Source organism: Oryzias latipes, chromosome 21 (genome assembly GCF_053564925.1).
Source record: "Oryzias latipes strain Hd-rR chromosome 21, Olatipes_Hd-rR_3.1".
Taxonomy (NCBI): Eukaryota; Metazoa; Chordata; class Actinopteri; order Beloniformes; family Adrianichthyidae; genus Oryzias; species Oryzias latipes.
This window is the reverse complement of record NC_136257.1, coordinates 34,635,535-34,655,166: the sequence shown is the minus strand read 5'-3', so window position 1 is coordinate 34,655,166 and position 19,632 is coordinate 34,635,535. Positions and strand designations below refer to the sequence as shown.

The 19,632-nt window shown below is 51.2% G+C and overlaps 1 protein-coding gene across 1 annotated transcript; it reads right to left on the bottom strand.

Annotated features, from left to right (window-relative positions):
* Window positions 1-1,434: 1,434 nt before the first annotated feature.
* Window positions 1,435-7,082, bottom strand: arglu1a (arginine and glutamate rich 1a). The gene is made up of 4 exons (XM_078940159.1): window positions 6,517-7,082; window positions 5,245-5,470; window positions 3,943-4,026; window positions 1,435-2,391 (listed from the first exon to the last, which is right to left on the bottom strand). The coding sequence occupies exons 1-4, from the start codon at window positions 6,840-6,842 to the stop codon at window positions 2,227-2,229; spliced, it is 801 nt and encodes a 266-aa protein (XP_078796285.1). The 5' UTR covers window positions 6,843-7,082; the 3' UTR covers window positions 1,435-2,226.
* Window positions 7,083-19,632: the final 12,550 nt, after the last annotated feature.

Genomic DNA, 19,632 nt, shown 5'->3' with positions numbered 1-19,632 from the left:
GGGAGCTGTCAGTCACAGCGGACGGCGGAGAAGTTCGGTGAATTCCCGAACGCGGTCCGGTTCCCTCCGTAAACCTTTTCATATTAGTCACGTGACTAAAGCGAGGCCTCACCTGAGGGGCTCACCTGCGCACGCGGAGCTGCAGGTTCAATTTTACATCCCAACCATTAAAAGATGACCCCCAAATCAGGACTCTTCGGATGTCTTCGGGTGATCTCGGGCTCTGCTGAAGGGTAAGAGCGCCCCCCCGCGGCGCACGCGGGCAGAGCGGAGGAGGCCTGGAGCGGGAACCCCAAAATGTCTCATCTTCCCGAAAACAAACAGCCTCGAGACAGAACCAGACCGGAAGTTCACTCGGAAGTCCCCACAAGTAGAAGATTGGCGCAGAAATCTGCTGGTTGTCACCCCCCACCCCAAAGCAAACACTCCTCACGCCTCTAACTTAATCAATCTGCCCCCCGCGGACGGAGGGGGGGGGGGGGTAGACGGGTCTCGAGTGTGACTCATTAGATTCATTCAGACGATGACTGTTCCCGCGGCCTCACGCGGGATCCAAAAGTAAACCAACGGATCCTCCTTTGTTCCCACAGAACCGGGACTTCAGTTCTGATTCTGACCTGAACGGGTCTGGACGCTGCGGGGTCACGCTCACGCGTCTCCACGCGTGGTTCTCGGAATCCTCACCTGTCGCTGCTGAAGCGACTAAACGGGTTTAAAATACAAATCCCAGTTTTAGGATGAAAAGGTTGTCGGTTCGATTCCGGAGGGGTTTTCCTGAAGCTCAGTGCGTGAGCGGAGCGGGGCCTCTGCGGGGCTCCCGCGTGTCCTCCCCCCGCCGCGGGGGAACGAGGAGCAGAGAAGCGGGTCCTGGATCTGATCCCGGTACCGGATCCGATCCGGAACGTTCTGTGGAGGAGGACGTCCACCGAAGCTGTGGTTTTAATAACTATAAAATGCAAATACGTCATAAAATCAAAGCAACTGCATAAACTCCTTTAACCTAAATAACGAATTCTACGCCAAAAATATTTTAATAAAAATTATTTAACATGTTAGAAAATGCAAACGTCTTTCACCCACGTCTGTTTATTCAGGCCTATTTTTGCAGAAATGTTTAAATCATTTTGAACCAAATGCCTCCACGAGCAAAAATGCATCTTATGGAACTTTTGTTCTCATAAAAATGATTTTGTGTTTTACGTTGATTATATTTGACATCCCATCCCAAAGGAACCGTATTCCTCCTGAATGTCAGGGTGACCCTCCGTTAGCTCATTCCGGTGCTTTTTTTCCGTCTTCACGTTTCTCTGGTTCACTTTAATGAAGCTGTGGCTCCGCCCCTCAGCCGTAGTGACTGACCGCCGTCAGCGTCAGTGAAGGTGGTGTCAGAGCGCGGACAGCAGCGCCCCCTGCAGGAATGAGGAGCAGCAGACGTTCGCATTCCATGAATTTATTGATTTGTTCAGTCCCTTAACAATTGAAAGCACGTGACAAACCCGAGTCCACACAATAAACTTAAAGATACCCACCTGAGGTCTCACACACACGCACATGCACGCACGCACACACACACACACACACACAGAGACCTCCAACCTGGTCTTACCTGAACTCCAGCATCCTCTAAGAATCAAACTGACAGAGACACGCCCCCAAACTCCACTGACTACAGAGAGGGGGGGTTCAGGGTTTCACACCTTCATTCAGGGACGATTCTGACACTATCTGAGCGGGGGGGTCAGGTGAGTGAGGTCCAATCACTTTGGAAGAAAAGAAGGGAGGGGGGTAACCTGTCAGGCTGTGGGCGGGTCTGTTTGACCCGTCACCTGGTTTCTCATCAGCTGACGGCATGGCGGTCTGCTGACATTTTGGGCGGGGGCTCAGATCAGATTAAGACTTGCAGGCTAAGAACGCGGTGGAGCGTCTACACGGTTTGAGTCCCACAGAGAAAATAAAAGCAGGAAGAAACATGAAATGAGTCCCGGGTGCAGCTGGTGAGGCGGGGGGCAGTCTGGGTCTCGGTGAAGCCGCCGCCTCCTCAGGTCCAGGGGGAGCGGCGCTGGCCCTCACAGGACAGGTGAGTTCTCCCACGCCGCCCCCCCCCCCATCCAGAGTTTCCTTTGACACTTCCAAAATGAAGCGAGCGTTCCGGCGGCGAGCAGTCATGAGGAGGACAGCGGAACGGACACATGAGCGGGGCGCCGAGGGTGGAGGTCAGGGGGGGTCTCAGTCGGCGGCCTTGAGTGTGAAGGAGAGTTTGGGGCGGGACTTCCCTTTGCCCAGGATGATTTTCTGCTCCTCCTTCTGCTGCCGCTGGCGGTCCTGCTCCAGCTTCACGCGCTCCTCGTGGATCTTCCTCTGCTCCTCCACGATGCGCAGCTGCTCCTCCGCCTGCGGGGGGAGGAGGAGGAGTCAAGGCGAGCCGCCACAGGCGACCTCAGAACTGGATTCCTGCTGAGCTAATGTGTTCTGACCCGGTTCCTACAGGACCGATTCTGTCAACGTAGCTTTGAATGAAGGGCTTTCAGATTCTTTCCGTTTTATAATAAAATCGTCAGCGTTGGTTTTGCAGAGAAAAGGTTTCTTTACACTCTTAAAGCAAACCTACATTCTTCTTTAATAAATCTACATCTATTATTTTTGCTTTGATTTCTTTAAATAAACTAAAACATATTTAGCTTCAACCCAAAAAATCTGTAGAGTTTTTCAGCCCCAGGTGGTCAAAGGTATTTAGTGAATTTTCCCCTAAAGAGCAGGACGGTCCTGCTTTAGTGCTTTTCACGATCAAAGCTCAATACCACGACTTAACAGCAAATATGACATCAGTGAAAACCACCGACTGTTAACAGAGCTGGACTGACTGGCCCCGCCCCCATGGCGGCTAACAGCTGTTAGGCATTCTATTGCTCAGAATCCGATACCTTTTTTTCTGTTACTTCAGTTATAAACTGACCAATCAGATGCCTCAATAAAAGTGGGTGGAGCCTGCTGGCTCTCACGTCCAACGTTCAAAATGTTTCACAGATTTGCTGTACCCCGCCTTCAAGTGGTAGGGGTGTGGCCTTCCAACAAGCTCACTCCTGATTGGTGAGTGGTCGACAACTCTGACTAATTACTGCTTCCTGATGACGTCTGACGCCAACATGGCGGCGTCCGTGTTATGAACAGGGGGCGACTGAATTGACTTCCTTTGGCTGAAGTGAACCATTCGCTGCTATGTGGCGTGACGCTCGCTCAGTCCAGGTCTCAGGTACAGACGACTGTAAAAACCGAACAAATACGAACATTTTACGAAGATCAAATCCACTCTTCTGATTATGTGCATTTCAGTGATTTAGAAAAATCATTTTACATTCTCCTTTTTTCAAAATAATCCTTCAAACACAATGCATTGTGGTCTATATTCACCAGACTCCAATGTTTTTTCGCTGAGACTTCTGGGAAACCTCCGGGCACTGCATTGTAGTTGTAGGTCGTGTCTGAATTCCTCCCCTGCTCACTCTACAGCGCGTTCTCCATGTTCTAGTTTGTCTGAATCTACAATCCCAAAATCCAGAGCCCTGGAAATTTCCCAGAAGTCTCTGTGAAAAACCAGTGAGCATCAATGCTCACTAGATCTGACAATATAGACCACAATGCATTGCGTCGGAACAATGTTTGCCAAAACCTGCATTTAAATGTGTTTTTAATAAACCACCAATGTTTTAATCTTCAGAAGACAGTGGATCATAAATGATCATCGATGACGTCACATCTGCCCCGGGGCTCGTCCTATTTAGTCGTTTGGGGTTAGGGTGGGAATTCAAACAGCCGGAGATGCAGACGCCCTGACAAAATGGCGAACGGCCTACGTGTCGCACTAAGTCATGAATGAATTCAGACACAACCATGACAGACAGGAAGTGAGGGTCGGAGGAAGAGGAAGAGGAGGAGCTCCCATACCAGTTTGGCCTGAGCTTCAGCGATCTTGCGGTTATTCTCCTCCAGGATTTTTTCCAGCTCCTCCCGCTTGGATTTTTCTTCCTCCTGGATGGGCGACACAGTGATGTGTTAGTGCGTGAACGGCGCCCGGCAGCGGCGCTCACACGCTCACCTTTCACCCTCACACGCACGCGCACACACGAAGCTCCGGCACAGACCAGCTCTCCTCTCGCTCATTGCACACCGACACTGCAGTTTGACAGAAACAGACGGGGCCGAACCCGCTAACCCCCCCTCCCTCCCTTAACGTGTGACGGCTAGGCCACCAATCTGAAGGGGCGGAGCCCCGGGTTACACTGACAGATAGAGCTGCTGCTTTCTTAACATCAGAAATGCAGGAGAAGACAGAAGAGGGTGTAGTTTTGGCTCACCGATGCACGCACACCTACGCCTCTCCTGGCCTGAGAACCTACATGAAAGCATGAAGGGGCGGAGCTTTAACTGGCCGCTCTGGGCGGCGCTCACGTGTTTGTGTCTGAGTGTGTTCGAGAAGAGCCCACCGCGGCACACTTACAGTACGGGACAATCACGGCTGAGCTGAAAGGCTGCAGGCCAGCCCAGGTCAAGTGCTACTTAGGAGGGGCCGGTTGTGTTTCCAAAAACAACAAACAAAAACAACAACAACACAAGTATTCACAGAAACATGTCAGAGAGCTGCAGCCCTGAAGGAGAAGCACGTTAGGAGCACAACATCAGGAACATCATCGGGTAACCTGGGCACACGGGAAACAGGAAGTGAAGCCCCTCCCCTGTTAAACCTAGCAGGAAACAGTGCTGTGGGCATTAGGGCGGGGCTTCCGGTGCCAAGTGGCGCTCGGAAGGCGGCAGAGCGATGACCGGATTGTCCCGCGGGAGGAGGCGCCCCGCTGAGACTAAACCCCGCCCCCTGTCAGAGCAGAGCCTGGTCAGTGGGCCATGATGGCGACAGCGGCGCCGAACAAGCTCGCTCTGATTGTGTCTTCATTACTGGGCCAGAACCAGCTGTGCCCCCCCCAGAAGAGCTGTTAAGTTGACAGGAAATGATCTCTTTCATTTGAGGTTATGGTGGCTGCATCCTCGCCATGGTAACTGTGAGGAGGAGGAGGGAGGCGTCTTCATCACAGTGAACCTCTCCAGATGGAGGTGAAGCTCTGGAGGACCTGAATGTGGGGGGGTCAGTTAGTGAAGCGGAGCAGCAGAGTGAAGCTCCAGAGACGCTGCAAAGCTGATGTGGGGGGCTCTACTGTTTTGGGGGGCAGTGCGTCGTGAACGACCGAGCGTTACCTCTCTGGCCTTCTGCGCCGCCAGCTCCGCCTGCCGCTGCCTCTCCAGCTCCTCCAGCAGCTGCCGCTCCATGATGCGCTTGGCCTCCTCCACGCGCCGCAGCACCTCCCGCTCAATCTCGTCCTTACGTTTCTCCAGCTCCTCCTCCACCCGCTTGGCCACCAACTCCTCCACCCGCCGCGCCGTCTCCTCCTCGATCAGCTTTTCCTCGATCTCCTGCTGCCGGCTGCCGGAGGTCAAGACAAAACAGAAAGGGGTGGAGCGATCAGCGGCTGTCAGGCGTGACGCCACATCGGGTGGACCTGCTGATCTGTCACCTCATTCACTTGATGAAGCTTTTTAATGCTTCCATTAATCCCACAGAAGATTAAAGGTCATGACAGTGACACGCCAATCAGGATCATGTCGCCGCATATGTGGAAAATCCCAGAAACTCTGCTTCTGGACCTCAGAACAGACATGGATCAGAACCGAAGGGAACACAAGCTCCAAGAGGTGCTGTGACCTCTGCCCTTACCTTACTGGTGTGGGGGCCTTCAGTGCATTTATAGAAGCAGTGGGACTGGCAGCCGCCTGTCAGCAGGTGAGTCAGACTGCTTAACACATTCAAACACCGAGAGCTCCTCAGCGCCGCACGGCGAGCAGCGCGCCACGGACCCAAACCCAACATCTACAACAGGTCAGACCAATTGTAGAACAGTTCTTACTGGGACCTGTTCCTACCCCTGCATTCCAAAAAAACATCTGGAACGTCTACCGGGTTAATTCAGGGGCTACAGCTTTCAGGAGGCTGCGGGTTTCTGAGGATGAAGAGCCCCCCCTGAGCGGAAACCCTCATCCATGTCCCCTCAGTCTGTTTTTATTGGCATCTCCATGTGTCAAAGCGGCCCAGCAGCCCTGTAACCACTGACCTACTGGAGGGGGGGCGCTCAGGTGAGGATCAGCAACACAAAACTGCACCTGGAGCAAAGCCCTCCATTAAACCAAGCTGCTCCTCCAGCCTGCAGGTCCTCCATGAAGAACGTCGCCATCAGGTTCTTCAGGAACTCTGATGTCACATCCGTTCTGTCTGGATGAAAACGTTGTCAAACTAAAGCAGAACAAGGCGAGCGCGCGCCCACACTGCCGTAGACAGCGGTCTGCGCATAATCTTGGCACGCGGGCTCACGCTGCCTGATGACGTCAGCGGCTAACTGTTAGCTTGCTGGTTGTTTAGCATTAGCCTGGTCGTATTAGCCAAACCCAAACAAACACGAGTCTTCTATTCCTCACATTTTCCTCTGTCTCTCCATCTCCGCCTTCCTCTCCTCCTCCTCCTTCCTCTGCTTCTCGTCCAGGGCGCTCCTCTTGCTCAGAGTCCTCCCAAAGATGTCGATGCGCTCCGGCGGGGAAGCGGCGCGCTCTCTGCGGGCCGTGACTGTCGTGGACCGGGACCGGGACCGAGACTCCCTGCGCCGATTCCGCTTCGACTCTCGGGACTTTGATCTCTTCTTGGAGCGCTCCCTGTCCCTGGACCGCGACCGGCTCCGCTTCTTGCTGTGCTTGCTACCTTTGGAGTGTTTGGACCGGGACGAGCTCCGGCTCCGCGAGCGGCCCATCTTAACCAGCTAAACCGGTTCTGCGCTCAGGTTCGGGGGCTGAAGCCAAACTGCTGCTCTTTGCACGCGATGCTCACAGAACCCGACCCAGTTAACTCGCTTGAATGGTTCCGGTTCGGAGAAAAACCATCTGAAACTCGATGTTTGTCCTTACGAGCAAAGATGGCGGCCTCCCGAGCTGCTGCTTCCCAGAATGCACTGCGGCTGTCGGTATTTTCCGTCACTCTTCGGCAGTCTCCTTTCCTTCTCGGTGAAATGCTTTTCAGTGCAGTCTTGCTCCAAACTGGAGACAAATGTCCAACATCTCAAAGAAACGTTTTCAGGCCCATATACCACCTGTTTCCCGGGTTTTTTAAATCAATGATTTTCCGTTCATTTGTGGAGGAGTCGGTGAATTTCAGACCTTCAGCTTTCAGTGGGAATACGGTTCATTTTAGTTCAGGATTGGGTTCATAATTAAACTCTTCAAAACTGTTACATAAAGAAAAGATATTTATTTCCAAGAAGAATCAATAAAGATCTTTAAATAGAAATGTCATTTTTCTTCGGGTCTGCACAGTGGTGTAGTGGTCAGCAAGGGTGCCGGTTCAAATCCTAGCTGGCTTCTTTCTGCAAAGACTTTGCATGTTCTCCGGTGGGTTTTCGCTTGCTTTCTTCCAGTGTGTGGTTGTGCTTCTGTGTGCGCCTGTTTCGGACTGGAGAACCCCCCACCTTCCCCCAGCACTCACAGGGATAGGCTCCAGCATCCCCATGTCCCCAAAAGGGATGCAGCCAATTTAGTAAATGGAATGACAGACTCGACCTTCGATGTTAGTGGAAACTTTAACAGAGTCCTGCAACGGTCACAGAAGTTCATGTTACTCCCTTAACATCTGAAAAGATTTTATGATCTTTTGTCCTACAAAAGTCAGACGAAGAAAAATACATTTAAAAAATGTTGACTTTCTAAATCTGTGATGAAGAGTTTTTAAACATCATTTCTCCTAAAAATCATCATCATACATTTTTACATCATTTGAATGACATTCAACTCAAGTGGTAGATTGTCCACCGTTAGATCAGGATGTTGTGGGTTCAAATCCACAGTGGAGCCGGTATTTTAGGCTTAGAGGGTCAAATGCAGAGACAGCCTTGGTGCAACAGGGTGTGCCACTGCTGATGGGACTTTAGAGTGTGAGAAGACTGCCAGGGCTTTGCTCCAGGAAGGGAAGCCAGACTCCAGCTGGTGTTTTCCATCAGAGGCTGCTCTGTGTGCATGGATCAGGAGCGGTTAACTCCAGCCGCAGTCTGGCTGATGCTGATGTCTTTGCCGCCTGACATTCGTGCAGGGACTCTTCAGTGCCCGCCGGGCGCGCTCAACACTCAAACCCAGCAGGCCGTCCCAAACGGGAGGCTTCAAACACAACATCAGGTGCTGGTTCAAAGACGCAAAGTTCAAAGAACTCTGAAATGAAGCCGTTTCAACAAGCAAACTCTTCAAGAGGGCCATGATGATGCAAGAAGCTTTCCCGTTTGGACATAATTTCCCATTTTGTTTGCGTTTGACCTACATCCCTCTCTGTCCACTTTTAAATGCTGCTGTCATGTTCTGTCAGGGGCTAAACTTTCTTCTCAGCTTGTAAATGTAGCCACTCGAACATCAGATAAGGGTTCAGAGAGCAGAACAAGGGAGAAAAGAGAAAACAACAAGCTGACAATGACACAATCCTCCGCAAAGAGGCTGCCATCCCACGCCGGCAAAATGAGGCCATTGTGATAACTCCCCCCGGAGAGCTGTGCTCAAAATAAACTGGATTTTCTATATTTGAAAACACATGACTCAGAAGTCCAGTGAATCATGTTCAGAAGGTCACAGCTCTCAAGCTCCAAATGAAAGAGCCCTTTATCAAGACAGATTGTTGGCATCACTTATTTCTCAATTACCTGCAGCTGCGTCTAATTTTAGTGAGAAGAACCGGCGAGTTGACGCGCGTCAGGCTGGTTTCTGGAGGAGCCGACGATGGTCGCAGATGTGGAGGAGCCTTTGAGCAGAACAGCTCTGGATACATCCATGAGAAGTTCTGTCAAAGTGAGAGTGGACCGTCACGGAAAACTGCTGCAGAGTCAGGAGAAGCTTTGCGATTCCTCTGAATGAAGCCGGTTTGAACCCCGTCTGGGGGTTTGTCATTGTTTTCTTACCCAGCCCTAAAACTAGAATCCACATGAAAGTCTTGACCTGATCTAGGAAAAGACTCATGAAGCCAAGGTCAAACACAAAATGAAATGATCACAACAAAAGATGCAAAAACTACTTTTAAAAATTGTATTTTCAACCAAACCCAGAAAGCATCTCTGCACAAGCTTTGATTTTCTGTGCAAAATATTTCCTGTGAAAATTCCTTTCTCCCTAAAAAAAAAGATGGTTTGGTCTTTGATCCACTAAATGTTCTGTCATTCTGTAGTAAAGGATTGAAATGAAGTCGCATCCTGGAAATCAGTAGAGTGGATGAAAAAGAAACACATATGTGCCCCCCCCCCCCCCCCCCCCCCCTGTATGCTGGAAAGAAGAGAGTAGATTCATCTGTTCTATTCCAGACACTCAAAGGTCTTCCAGTGTGTCCATCATTCAGTCACACTTGGTGATGGTATCTGCTGATGTACCGCCGCTGACCACGGCTCATCTCTTAACTCAGTGGTTCTCAAACTTTTTGTCTTCTTCCCCCCTTTGGAGGAGGAAAATGTTCATTTCCCCCCACCACCATGAAAAAACTGTGACAAAATAAATATGTTCAGCTTTAACACAGAATCCTAAACATAACTAGAAAAATGAAATAAAGGATCATTCACTTTGTAAGAACAATAACATTGAACCTGTGTGCAAAAAGAAACACAAAGTTGTGTTCATGGCTGAAATGTGTCTGCTTTGTTACACATCTGTTCTAAACCAGGTTGCAGGTTTGTTGCTGCAACTCAAGTCCTGCTCAGTACTGAGCCTCGCTCTGTTCTGTGTTTTCAAAGTGGCAACAGAAGAAAATGTCCCAAAGAGGACGGAGAATGGAAGCAGAAAGCCCCCAGCCTTCTGCCCCATGAGGGGATGCTCCCTCTCCAACCAGAGCTCGGTGTCTGTGCTGTAAACCTCATCCTCAGGGTGGGGTCTGAGGGACTTCAATGGACTGATCCTCCTCAGCACAAACAATAAGAGAAGAGATAAGATATGCCTTTATTGTTAATCACATACAAATCCAGGGCGCACGGTGGTGCAGTGGTTAGCACTCTTGCCTCACAGCAAAAAGGCCTCCAGTTCAAGTCCCGGCTGGGGGACATGAAAATCACAACATCAATGGGGGACTTTTCTGTGTGGAGTTAGCATGTTCTCCCCGTGTATGCGTGGGTTTTCTCCGGGGTCTCCGTCTTCCTCTCACCATCCAAAACATGCTTCATTGGTTAATTGGCAACTCTAAATTGTCCAAAGGTGTGAGTGTGAGAGTGTATGGATGTGTGATTGTGGACACTCTACCCTGTGACAGACTGGTGACCTGTCCAGGGCGTCCCCTGCCTTCACCCACAAGTGACTGGGATAGGCTCCAGCAGCCCCGTGACCCCGAAAGGGAAAAAGGGAAGAAGATGAATGAATGAACATACAAATCCACAAGACCTGGAATTCTGTTGCTTCCACTGAAGCATCTTTTCAGAACCTTTGGGTCTCCACCTTTGGAAAAGATCAAACTGGGTTCAAACCTGAAGGACCCAGAAGACGAATCAGGTCCGGATTCTGGTTCAGGCAGAGCAAACGGAAACTCAGCTGCAGAACTCCAGTTCATCAAAAAGTCCATCTCTGTCACATCCTTTGATCAAAGTTGGCCCTTTCTCTTTCACAAGCACCCCCCCCCCTCTCTTTGCTCGGGGGGGGGGGGGGGGGGGGGGCACTTAACAAACACAGGATCTCTTTTAAAAAGTCCTGCCACATTGTCACATTGTCATGTTGATGGCCCAGGAGTCTAAGGATAAAGAGCCATGGGGGGTGGGGGGCGGATCTGAAAGCAAGGTTCCCTCTCCTCCCTGTCCTCGCTCTCCTCCCTCTCCTCCCTCTCCTCCCTCCACCTCTGAATGAGAACAGCCTTTCACCTCCGGCTGGTGAGGCAGAGGAGGGGAGCAGAGGGACACAAAAGAGGAGGATGGTGGAGGTGGAGAAACTCTGAGGCCAAAGTAATGGATGACATGGGGGTGGGGGGTGGGGGTCATAGGAGGTTATTGAAGTGTAGAGTTAAGGGAATCCTGCCCCGCTTTAAGGATCGCATCAATGAAAGCCCAGAACGCCCAGAACGCCCAGAACGCCCAGAACGCCCAGAACGCTCAGAACGCCCAGAACGCTCAGAACGCTCAGAACGCTCAGAACGCTCAGAACGCTCAGAACGCCCAGAACGCTCAGAACGCCCAGAACGCTCAGAACGCTCAGAACGCCCAGAACGCCCAGAACGCCCAGAACGCCCAGAACGCTCAGAACGCCCAGAACGCTCAGAACGCTCAGAACGCCCAGAACGCCCAGAACGCTCAGAACGCTCAGAACGCCCAGAACGCCCAGAACGCTCAGAACGCTCAGAACGCCCAGAACGCTCAGAACGCTCAGAACGCCCAGAACGCCCAGAACGCTCAGAACGCCCAGAACGCCCAGAACGCTCAGAACGGCCAGAACGCCCAGAACGCTCAGAACGCTCAGAACGCTCAGAACGCCCAGAACGCCCAGAACGCTCAGAACGCTCAGAACGCCCAGAACGCCCAGAACGCTCAGAACGCTCAGAACGCCCAGAACGCCCAGAACGCTCAGAACGCTCAGAACGCCCAGAACGCCCAGAACGCTCAGAACGCTCAGAACGCCCAGAACGCCCAGAACGCCCAGAACGCTCAGAACGCCCAGAACGCTCAGAACGCTCAGAACGCTCAGAACGCTCAGAACGCCCAGAACGCCCAGAACGCTCAGAACGCCCAGAACGCTCAGAACGCTCAGAACGCCCAGAACGCCCAGAACGCTCAGAACGCTCAGAACGCCCAGAACGCTCAGAACGCTCAGAACGCTCAGAACGCTCAGAACGCTCAGAACGCCCAGAACGCCCAGAACGCTCAGAACGCTCAGAACGCTCAGAACGCCCAGAAAGCCCAGAACGCTCAGAACGCTCAGAACGCCCAGAACGCCCAGAACGCCCAGAACGCTCAGAACGCTCAGAACGCTCAGAACGCTCAGAACGCTCAGAACGGCCAGAACGCTCAGAACGCCCAGAACGGGTCACTCGATCCTACATCATTGTTGGACAGAGGGGGGTTCACGCTGGACGACCAGCCAGTCTATCACGGGCCGTTGTTGTTTTGATTTGGATCATTTCTGCATGGAGCCAAATGGACTCCTAAACCCCCCCCCCCCCCCGCCCTATGTGAACAGAGACACAAGCATAGAGGTCATTTGGACTCAGTCCACTTTCATGCATGGATTATATTTGTTCTCCTCCTTTTGGGACGCTCCCGTTTTGTCCAGTCCAGACTGATAATGGTGTCAGAACATAACCCACAACAGTGTGGAAACCACACCGAGCAGCTGATGCCTTTCTCAGCGTGAGGCTGCATCAGCTGTTGGAACCGTACTGACCCAGCACGGTTCCGCTGACCGGATCCAAGCACAGAACCATCACAGCTCACAAGCGACCCTGGGATGGGGTGACTGCACTCTGAATCTTTGGCTTTGGAGTTGCAACAGGAAGATCTGGAGCTCTGGCAGCTTTTGGATCATCTTCATGCTGGTTACACTGCAACACACCCAGACCATGAGGAGGTATCCCATAATGCACTGCATGTTGGACCTTTCTCTGTGCTCTTTTGGTTTCACATTGAAGTAAGTTGAAGGGAATTTCATGAAACCTCAAAACTCCAACGCCGTTCAGCACAGACTGGTCTCTGATGAAGATGAAAGCAGGATAACTGCTTTAGGTTGGGGCCAGGACCCCCCCCCCCCCTGGACCTTCTGTCACAGATGTGATCTCTGAGTCTGGAAGGAGAGGTGCTGGCAGCAACACAACACAAGAAGGCCTGTAGAGCCATGAGAGGGAAGTGGAGGGCAAAGAAAACCTCTTTGATTGGTCACATGGACCAATCATGTGACAGATTGACCCGGTTAGGCCAGAAAACAGTCCGGTCCGGCTTTCCCCTAGAAGCAGCGAGCTAAACGGACACCATCAGGCTGACTTTCTGTTTTCACTGATTCGGATCAGGAGTCCGAGCTGCAGACACAAACGGATGGCAAGCTAGGAAGGACAAACTGGAACACGACCTTTGACCTCTCCTTTGGACTGGTAGGAACGAGAACACGACCTTCACCGCCGGCATCCCTCACAGTTATAAGCAGACTTTGGTTCACTCTGACCGAGCCTCTCAGCTGTACCTGCAGCTCCAGGACTCGCGTCCGTCCTTTTGTCAAGCGCTTCTATCAAACCACTGGACGTCCAAACTGAGCTCTGAAACAGAGCGCAGTAGGAAATGACGTGACTCCTGTTTTCAATGAGCCTTTCTTTCATTTGGATGGTAAATCAGCAGGAACAAGCTGGACTTCTAGAAGAGTTGGATTCTAGCACAGATTGTGAGGACTGGCCCCCAAAGCCCCCTCCAGCACATCAGAGGATGGGTTTACTCCGTCTCCTGGTCTGGGGGGAGGGTGGGGGGTGACTAAAGACCTTATGGAGTCTCTTTCTGGTGCCACCTTTCTGTGTGATTGTCTGCAGACGTGAGGCCCAGATGTGAGGGGGGGTGACTCAGCATGGGAACAGCAGCTCTCCTGAGAAACCACAAACAGGAAAAGAGACACATTCACCCCCACCCCACCCCCTCTGCCGCCAAACAAACTGTACAGAATTCACAGCGACTGCTCGCCATCCTCTGTAACAATGGCCGTTTCCTGAAGACGGGGGTCACGGTGACGTGGTGCGCGGCCGTCAGCTGTGTGAAAGCTCAACCTGGAGCGGGGAGGAAGAATCCAAGGACTCACTCCACACTTTCCCGCCGCTCACAGCGCGGTTCTGGAGACTCAGACGTTTCCTCAAACGTCCTGAAGGAGCAGGACTCTGGTCTCCATCAGGGTTTGATCCGGTTCTCATACAGGAAGTCCTTCCCCAGCCAGACCCTCGAGCAGTGAAGCCACAAACACGAAGAACCAAAAGTTCTGAGTCTGACATGAAGAGCCAACATGAAGGTTCTGGTTCTTCAGGAGCTGCCACAGCAATGAGGTCTGGGGGGGTTCAGACTGTGCAGGTCTGTTTGTGTCGATCTCAATCTGAGCTGTGATTTAAGGACAGATTCATCTGTGAGATTATCATCTCAGAGCCGAAGCAGCCAACAATTCTGCCGTTTCCTGATGACGTGTCAGCCAGAAATAATTAACTACAATAAACTTACAACAAATGTTTAAGGACAGAGATGGGAGTTAAGAAATCAGCTGAACTTCAAAAAGCAGAGAATTCGCACTACAAAAAAGAAAATGTGCTAAACAATTTGTGGTGTGGATTTATGGAACGGACTGGATGAAGGTTTAAAACAAACCAATACTTTACATTTATTTAAGAAAAGATGTCACTGATGGAACCGTACAAGGCAAGAAAGGATCAATTAAAACAAAAATGTCACTTCTGCAAAGGTGCTGTGCAGAATGTAATGTCAATGTTCTGGAGAAAACTGTAAATAGATATATCACCAGGTGGTGTAAAAAAGGGGCGGAGTCAGACAGGATTTCTCTTCAACCCTTTTCCAGCACACCGTCTTGTTTCATCTGTTTTAAATTAAAAGTGAATTAAAATCTGGAGGATTTGAAAATCTTTGCAGCTGTGACAGCAGCAGCCCCCCGTCCCTGAGGATTGAACCCACCCACAGCTACACACCCTTATTCCACAAAGGTCTGAGGATGGGGTTAACCCCCCCCCCCCCCCCTGGCTGATGCCCGGTTGAAGCAGATGATTGATGGGTGGCATCCATCAGCTCCTGTCTCAGGCTCAGTGAGGGCTCTGGGCTTTTGTGCACCTCAAACGTGCACACGTGCACGTTTGAGGTGCACAGTGTGAGCAGCCGGGCCCCCGTCCTGAGCAGCGCTCTGATTTGTATTGCACATGTGTGTGGGGGGGGGCACGTGTTGGTTGGATGTGAGGTGAGAGCGTGTTTGATGTTGCGGCCGAGTGTCAAAAACTGTCCAAGACGTCACGACTCCCCACCTTCCGAGCTTCCCCCTCATCCATCTCACTGACAGTGGCAGAAACAGAAGCCTCTCTGAGCGCCCCCACTGCCCCCCAGCGAACAGCGGGGGGCCCCGGCCCGTTCTGTGCCGGCCTTGTCTCGCCAAGGACGCCCCGCCGTCAGCGGGTCGACCTCTGCCCGGACCTGCTGAGCCGTTCCGTCCCAAACCCATGCATCTACGGGACAGTTTAGCCCCTTCCTCCGGGGGGCACAGCCCCCTTAGGAACCCCATTTTAACCAAAACAACATGTTTTTTAATGTAAATGTTGCTAATAAAGTCTGGATCTCCTTCAGTCAAATGTAGATGTGGTTTGGATCGGGTCCAAACGGTTCCAGAATCACTGAACAGATCGGATCAAATCTCTTCAGATGTCTCTAGAAAGTGGTTTAATGGAGAAGTCCAGGCAGATCCAGAATCAGAACAATGTCAACATAGAACAACAAAAGGCTAGAAAGTGACAGAACCGAACCAAAGCAGAGGATGGAGAACTCAAACCTTCAGCTCAGGAACAAGAAGAACAATGTAACACAGCAGAACATGAACCCACAAACTACACACAGTAAACACAGAAACCAGGAGCGCCTGATCTGTTCAGTCCAATGTGGGGGCCACGGTCCCAGAACCGAAGAACCCCCCAAATCCGGAATAAAAGCGGCCCATCCTTCCCTGACACTAAGAACCAACCAGATGTGGCAGACGCATCACGGACCCGGCTAAGCATCGCTGCCTGGTGAGGGCAACACAGATCACTAGGGGCCCCACCCCCCCACTGGACTTTTCTCCCCCCTCCAGCAGAACCCCCCAATTGAAAAGGGCTCCTCCACCAACGTCAGTGTTTGTTGCAGGCTTCTGGTTGGTCAGCCCCGCATACGTCCATCCATGGCTTCTCAGGTTTAGCCGCTGCTCTGTCGGGCCTCAGCCACCTCACCTCCTCTGGGGGGCATCTTTGATGCTGCCCACAAACCAGAGTGTGAAGTCTGGACCACTTTGGACGGTCAGAGACTTAGTGTTGCAGTTCAGTGGGAGAAGCAGGCGGCTCAGCATCTGCACTGTAACGCCTTTCTGGGAACTACTGGATAAAGCTTTACAGTATTTTACACCAAACACCAATAAATTGTGGGGACATGTTGTAAAAAGCAATGGATTGTGGGAATTATCCTTGTTATTACTGTTATTTCCCAGTTAGAATACACGCCATCACAAACAAATACCTATTTTTACCTCTGAGTACACAGACTGTTTACTGTAAACAGGTTCCAAACACTGTTTCCATGAGGCGTCACTCAAAAATCCAGCGGACACACAAATGTGTCCCTGATCCCACATACCTTAGTTGTTTTATCATTGCGTTTTAGATCCATACGATTCTTTTGTTTAACTTGTCCAGCAGCTGATCAAGCAGATCAGAGCTGCAGGCCTCTTGTGTCGGACAGATTTTACTGTTACAACAAAAGTTTCTGGATCTGCAGACAAACAGAGTATATTTGTATAAACCCCTTTTGGATTTGAAGCTAAGCTTGATTTATGATAATTACTGTATATGTGTATGCATTCCTTGTTGGACTGAACAGAAAAGGAAAGGAGAGAGAGAGGGAGGGAGGTTAGAGATGGGGGGAGCAGTCAATTAAACAGAATCATGAAGATCCAATATGATTCTTGGTGGAAAGTGTATTGATCTAAGGGCTCATTCAGTGTGAATCATATCATCATAACATTACTGTACATTTACAATAACTCCTGGCAGAAACCACTGTACTTTATTGTAGCCTAGTACAACTGTAAAAGGAAATCCAGTAAAATATCTGTGTACTGTATTTCATTTTACAGTTTTATTACAGTAAAATGAAATGCAGTACACAGAAGATCTACTGGATTTCCTGCTGTAGCATAATCATCCAGCTGCCAGTAAGTCTTGTAAAATCGACAGCCTGTCTTCTGAAACCAAAGAGTGGATGAGGCTCTAGCTGCTGATGTGCCTGAAGAACCTGGATGCTTGTTGGTCCAGGGGTGGAGTGGGGGCCACCAAGCAGGGAGGTGGAGAAATAAAGTGGTTTGTTTGAGGCGACTGCAGCGCTGCAGGGTGGAGCTGAGAGCGCCCATCGCCCACACAATCACAGGAAAAGCATTCTGGGTTTCTGCAGAGACACCCTGAACACACCACAAAAATTCTGAGAACCGTAGGACTGGAAGGTGGGGGGGACACACGGGGAGAGTCTTTGTCACGGAGTCTTTTGACATTCTGATGAAAACGTTTTAGTAACCAATAAATCAGAATCATGGGATTTTTTATGTTAGCCTCATAAACATTTTGGGTTTGGACTTTTATGATGAATCCCCTTCCTCACATTGAACAGCTTTATGCTAACTTTGCAGTCGTTGAATTGAATGTTTAACAGGAACGTCTGTGGTGCCACGCTTCCTTCTCCCTCTAACCTTCATGGATTTCCTGCCTCCAGCGCGTGTTTTTATTCTCGGTCATTTTAATAACCGACTGTCGGTGCGCCGGCTCCATTCCAGACCAAATCCTGAAGAACCGTTTCTACGAGGCGACGGAGGAACGACGACATGAAGAGTGACGATGCTTTCAGAGGATTTGGTTTTGGATTCTCCGTTTGCCGTTTCCTCACAGCAGAGCAGAGCCCCCAGTCTCTGTGAGAACTGTCTTGTTTTCAGGTCCACAGTCATTGTGGGAGGGGTCATGGGGTGTACGGGGGGCAGAGGGGCATTTATGATGTCTGCGCCTGTTTTCACTTGTAAAATGCTTTGAGCTGCTAGGAGCATAAAAGGGATCATTTTATTAACTATTACTGATTAGTTCTTAGAGGAACATCAACAGCCCCCCCCCATTTGGTGGGATGCTGGGGGTGGAGGAGAAGGAGGTAAAATGTCAAAGTACTGTTTTCTGACCCCAGCCCCCGCATCAGGGGGCAGATCGGGAGGCTGATACCAGCAGACCCACAGGACCGTTGACATGAAAGACAATCTACTGCTTCACCCATACATGCATGAGCCCCCGCCCCCCCCCACAGTCGGTACGGAGTGAGCCGTCTGTAGTCAATCGGCTGAAAACGTTGCTGTGTCTCTGGGGCGCAGCTGAACTTTTCTGACCCCCCCACTCTGGACGTGAAAGCCTTTGATATCCCACTCGTGCATGCGGACCCCCCCATCCCGTGAAAAATTGATAATTAGAAAAAGACAGGAGAGCAGAAAGCCATCTGTGGGGAGTTGTTGGAGAAAGATGCAGATCGTGGGACACGAAAGCGGGAGCCTTGAGGGACACGTCCATCGGAAGCCTCGCTCTGTGGGGCCATGGAGGCCATTCAGACCCCCCATGGATGTTTTCATGAAGCCTGATCCAGAACCCCACCAGTCTTGGATGACGTGAAACGTTACGAGAGAGAAGATCTGAAGTCCAGATGCCGTGACTCAACTTCAAAATGACTCGAATGAAGAGCCCCTTCATCCACACGCTTCCCTACGACACGGGATGGTCCACAATGGCCTTCAGAGACCGGGTCTCTGGGTCTTCACGGGTCTCTGGGTCTTTACTGGTCTCTGGGTCTTTACTGGTCTCTGGGTCTTCACGGGTCTCTGGGTCTTTACTGGTCTCTGGGTCTTCACGGGTCTCTGGGTCTTTACTGGTCTCTGGGTCTTCACGGGTCTTTTCCGGTCTCTGGGTCTTCACAGGTCTCTGGGTCTTTACTGGTCTCTGGGTCTTCACGGGTCTTTACCGGTCTCTGGGTCTTCACGGGTCTTTACCGGTCTCTGGGTCTTCACGGGTCTCTGGGTCTTTACTGGTCTCTGGGTCTTCACAGGTCTTTTCCGGTCTCTGGGTCTTCACAGGTCTCTGGGTCTTTACTGATCTCTGGGTCTTCACGGGTCTTTACCGGTCTCTGGGTCTTCACGGGTCTTTACCGGTCTCTGGGTCTTCACGGGTCTCTGGGTCTTTACTGGTCTCTGGGTATTAACGGGTCTCTGGGTCTTCACAGGTCTCTGGGTCTTTACTGGTCTCTGGGTCTTCACGGGTCTTTACCGGTCTCTGGATCTTCACGGGTCTTTACCGGTCTCTGGGTCTTCACGGATCTCTGGGTCTTTACTGGTCTCTGGGTATTCACGGGTCTCTGGGTTTTCACAGGTCTCTGGGTCTTTACCGGTCTCTGGGTCTTCACGGGTCTTTTCCGGTCTCTGGGTCTTCACAGGTCTCTGGGTCTTTACTGGTCTCTGGGTCTTCACGGGTCTTTACCGGTCTCTGGGTCTTCACGGGTCTCTGGGTCTTTACTGGTCTCTGGGTATTCACGGGTCTCTGGGTCTTCACAGGTCTCTGGGTCTTTACTGGTCTCTGGGTCTTCACGGGTCTTTACCGGTCTCTGGGTCTTCACGGGTCTTTACTGGTCTCTGGGTCTTCACGGGTCTTTACCGGTCTCTGGGTCTTCACGGGTCTTTACCGGTCTCTGGGTCTTTAGCGGTCTCTGGGTCTTTACTGGTCTCTGGGTCTTCACTGGTCTTCACAGGTCTCTGGGTCTTTACGGGTCTTTACCGGTCTCTGGG

Bases quoted from the DNA above. Each gene is read 5' to 3' on its own strand.
- arglu1a (XM_078940159.1), bottom strand. From the start codon at position 6,842: ATGGGCCGCTCGCGGAGCCGGAGCTCGTCCCGGTCCAAACACTCCAAA. The intron at 5,471-6,516 runs GTGAGGAATAGA...GACCTCCGGCAG, and splicing joins ATGGAGAGACAGAGGAAAAT to CCGGCAGCAGGAGATCGAGG. The intron at 4,027-5,244 runs GTAACGCTCGGT...TCGCCCATCCAG, and splicing joins CGGCGCAGAAGGCCAGAGAG to GAGGAAGAAAAATCCAAGCG.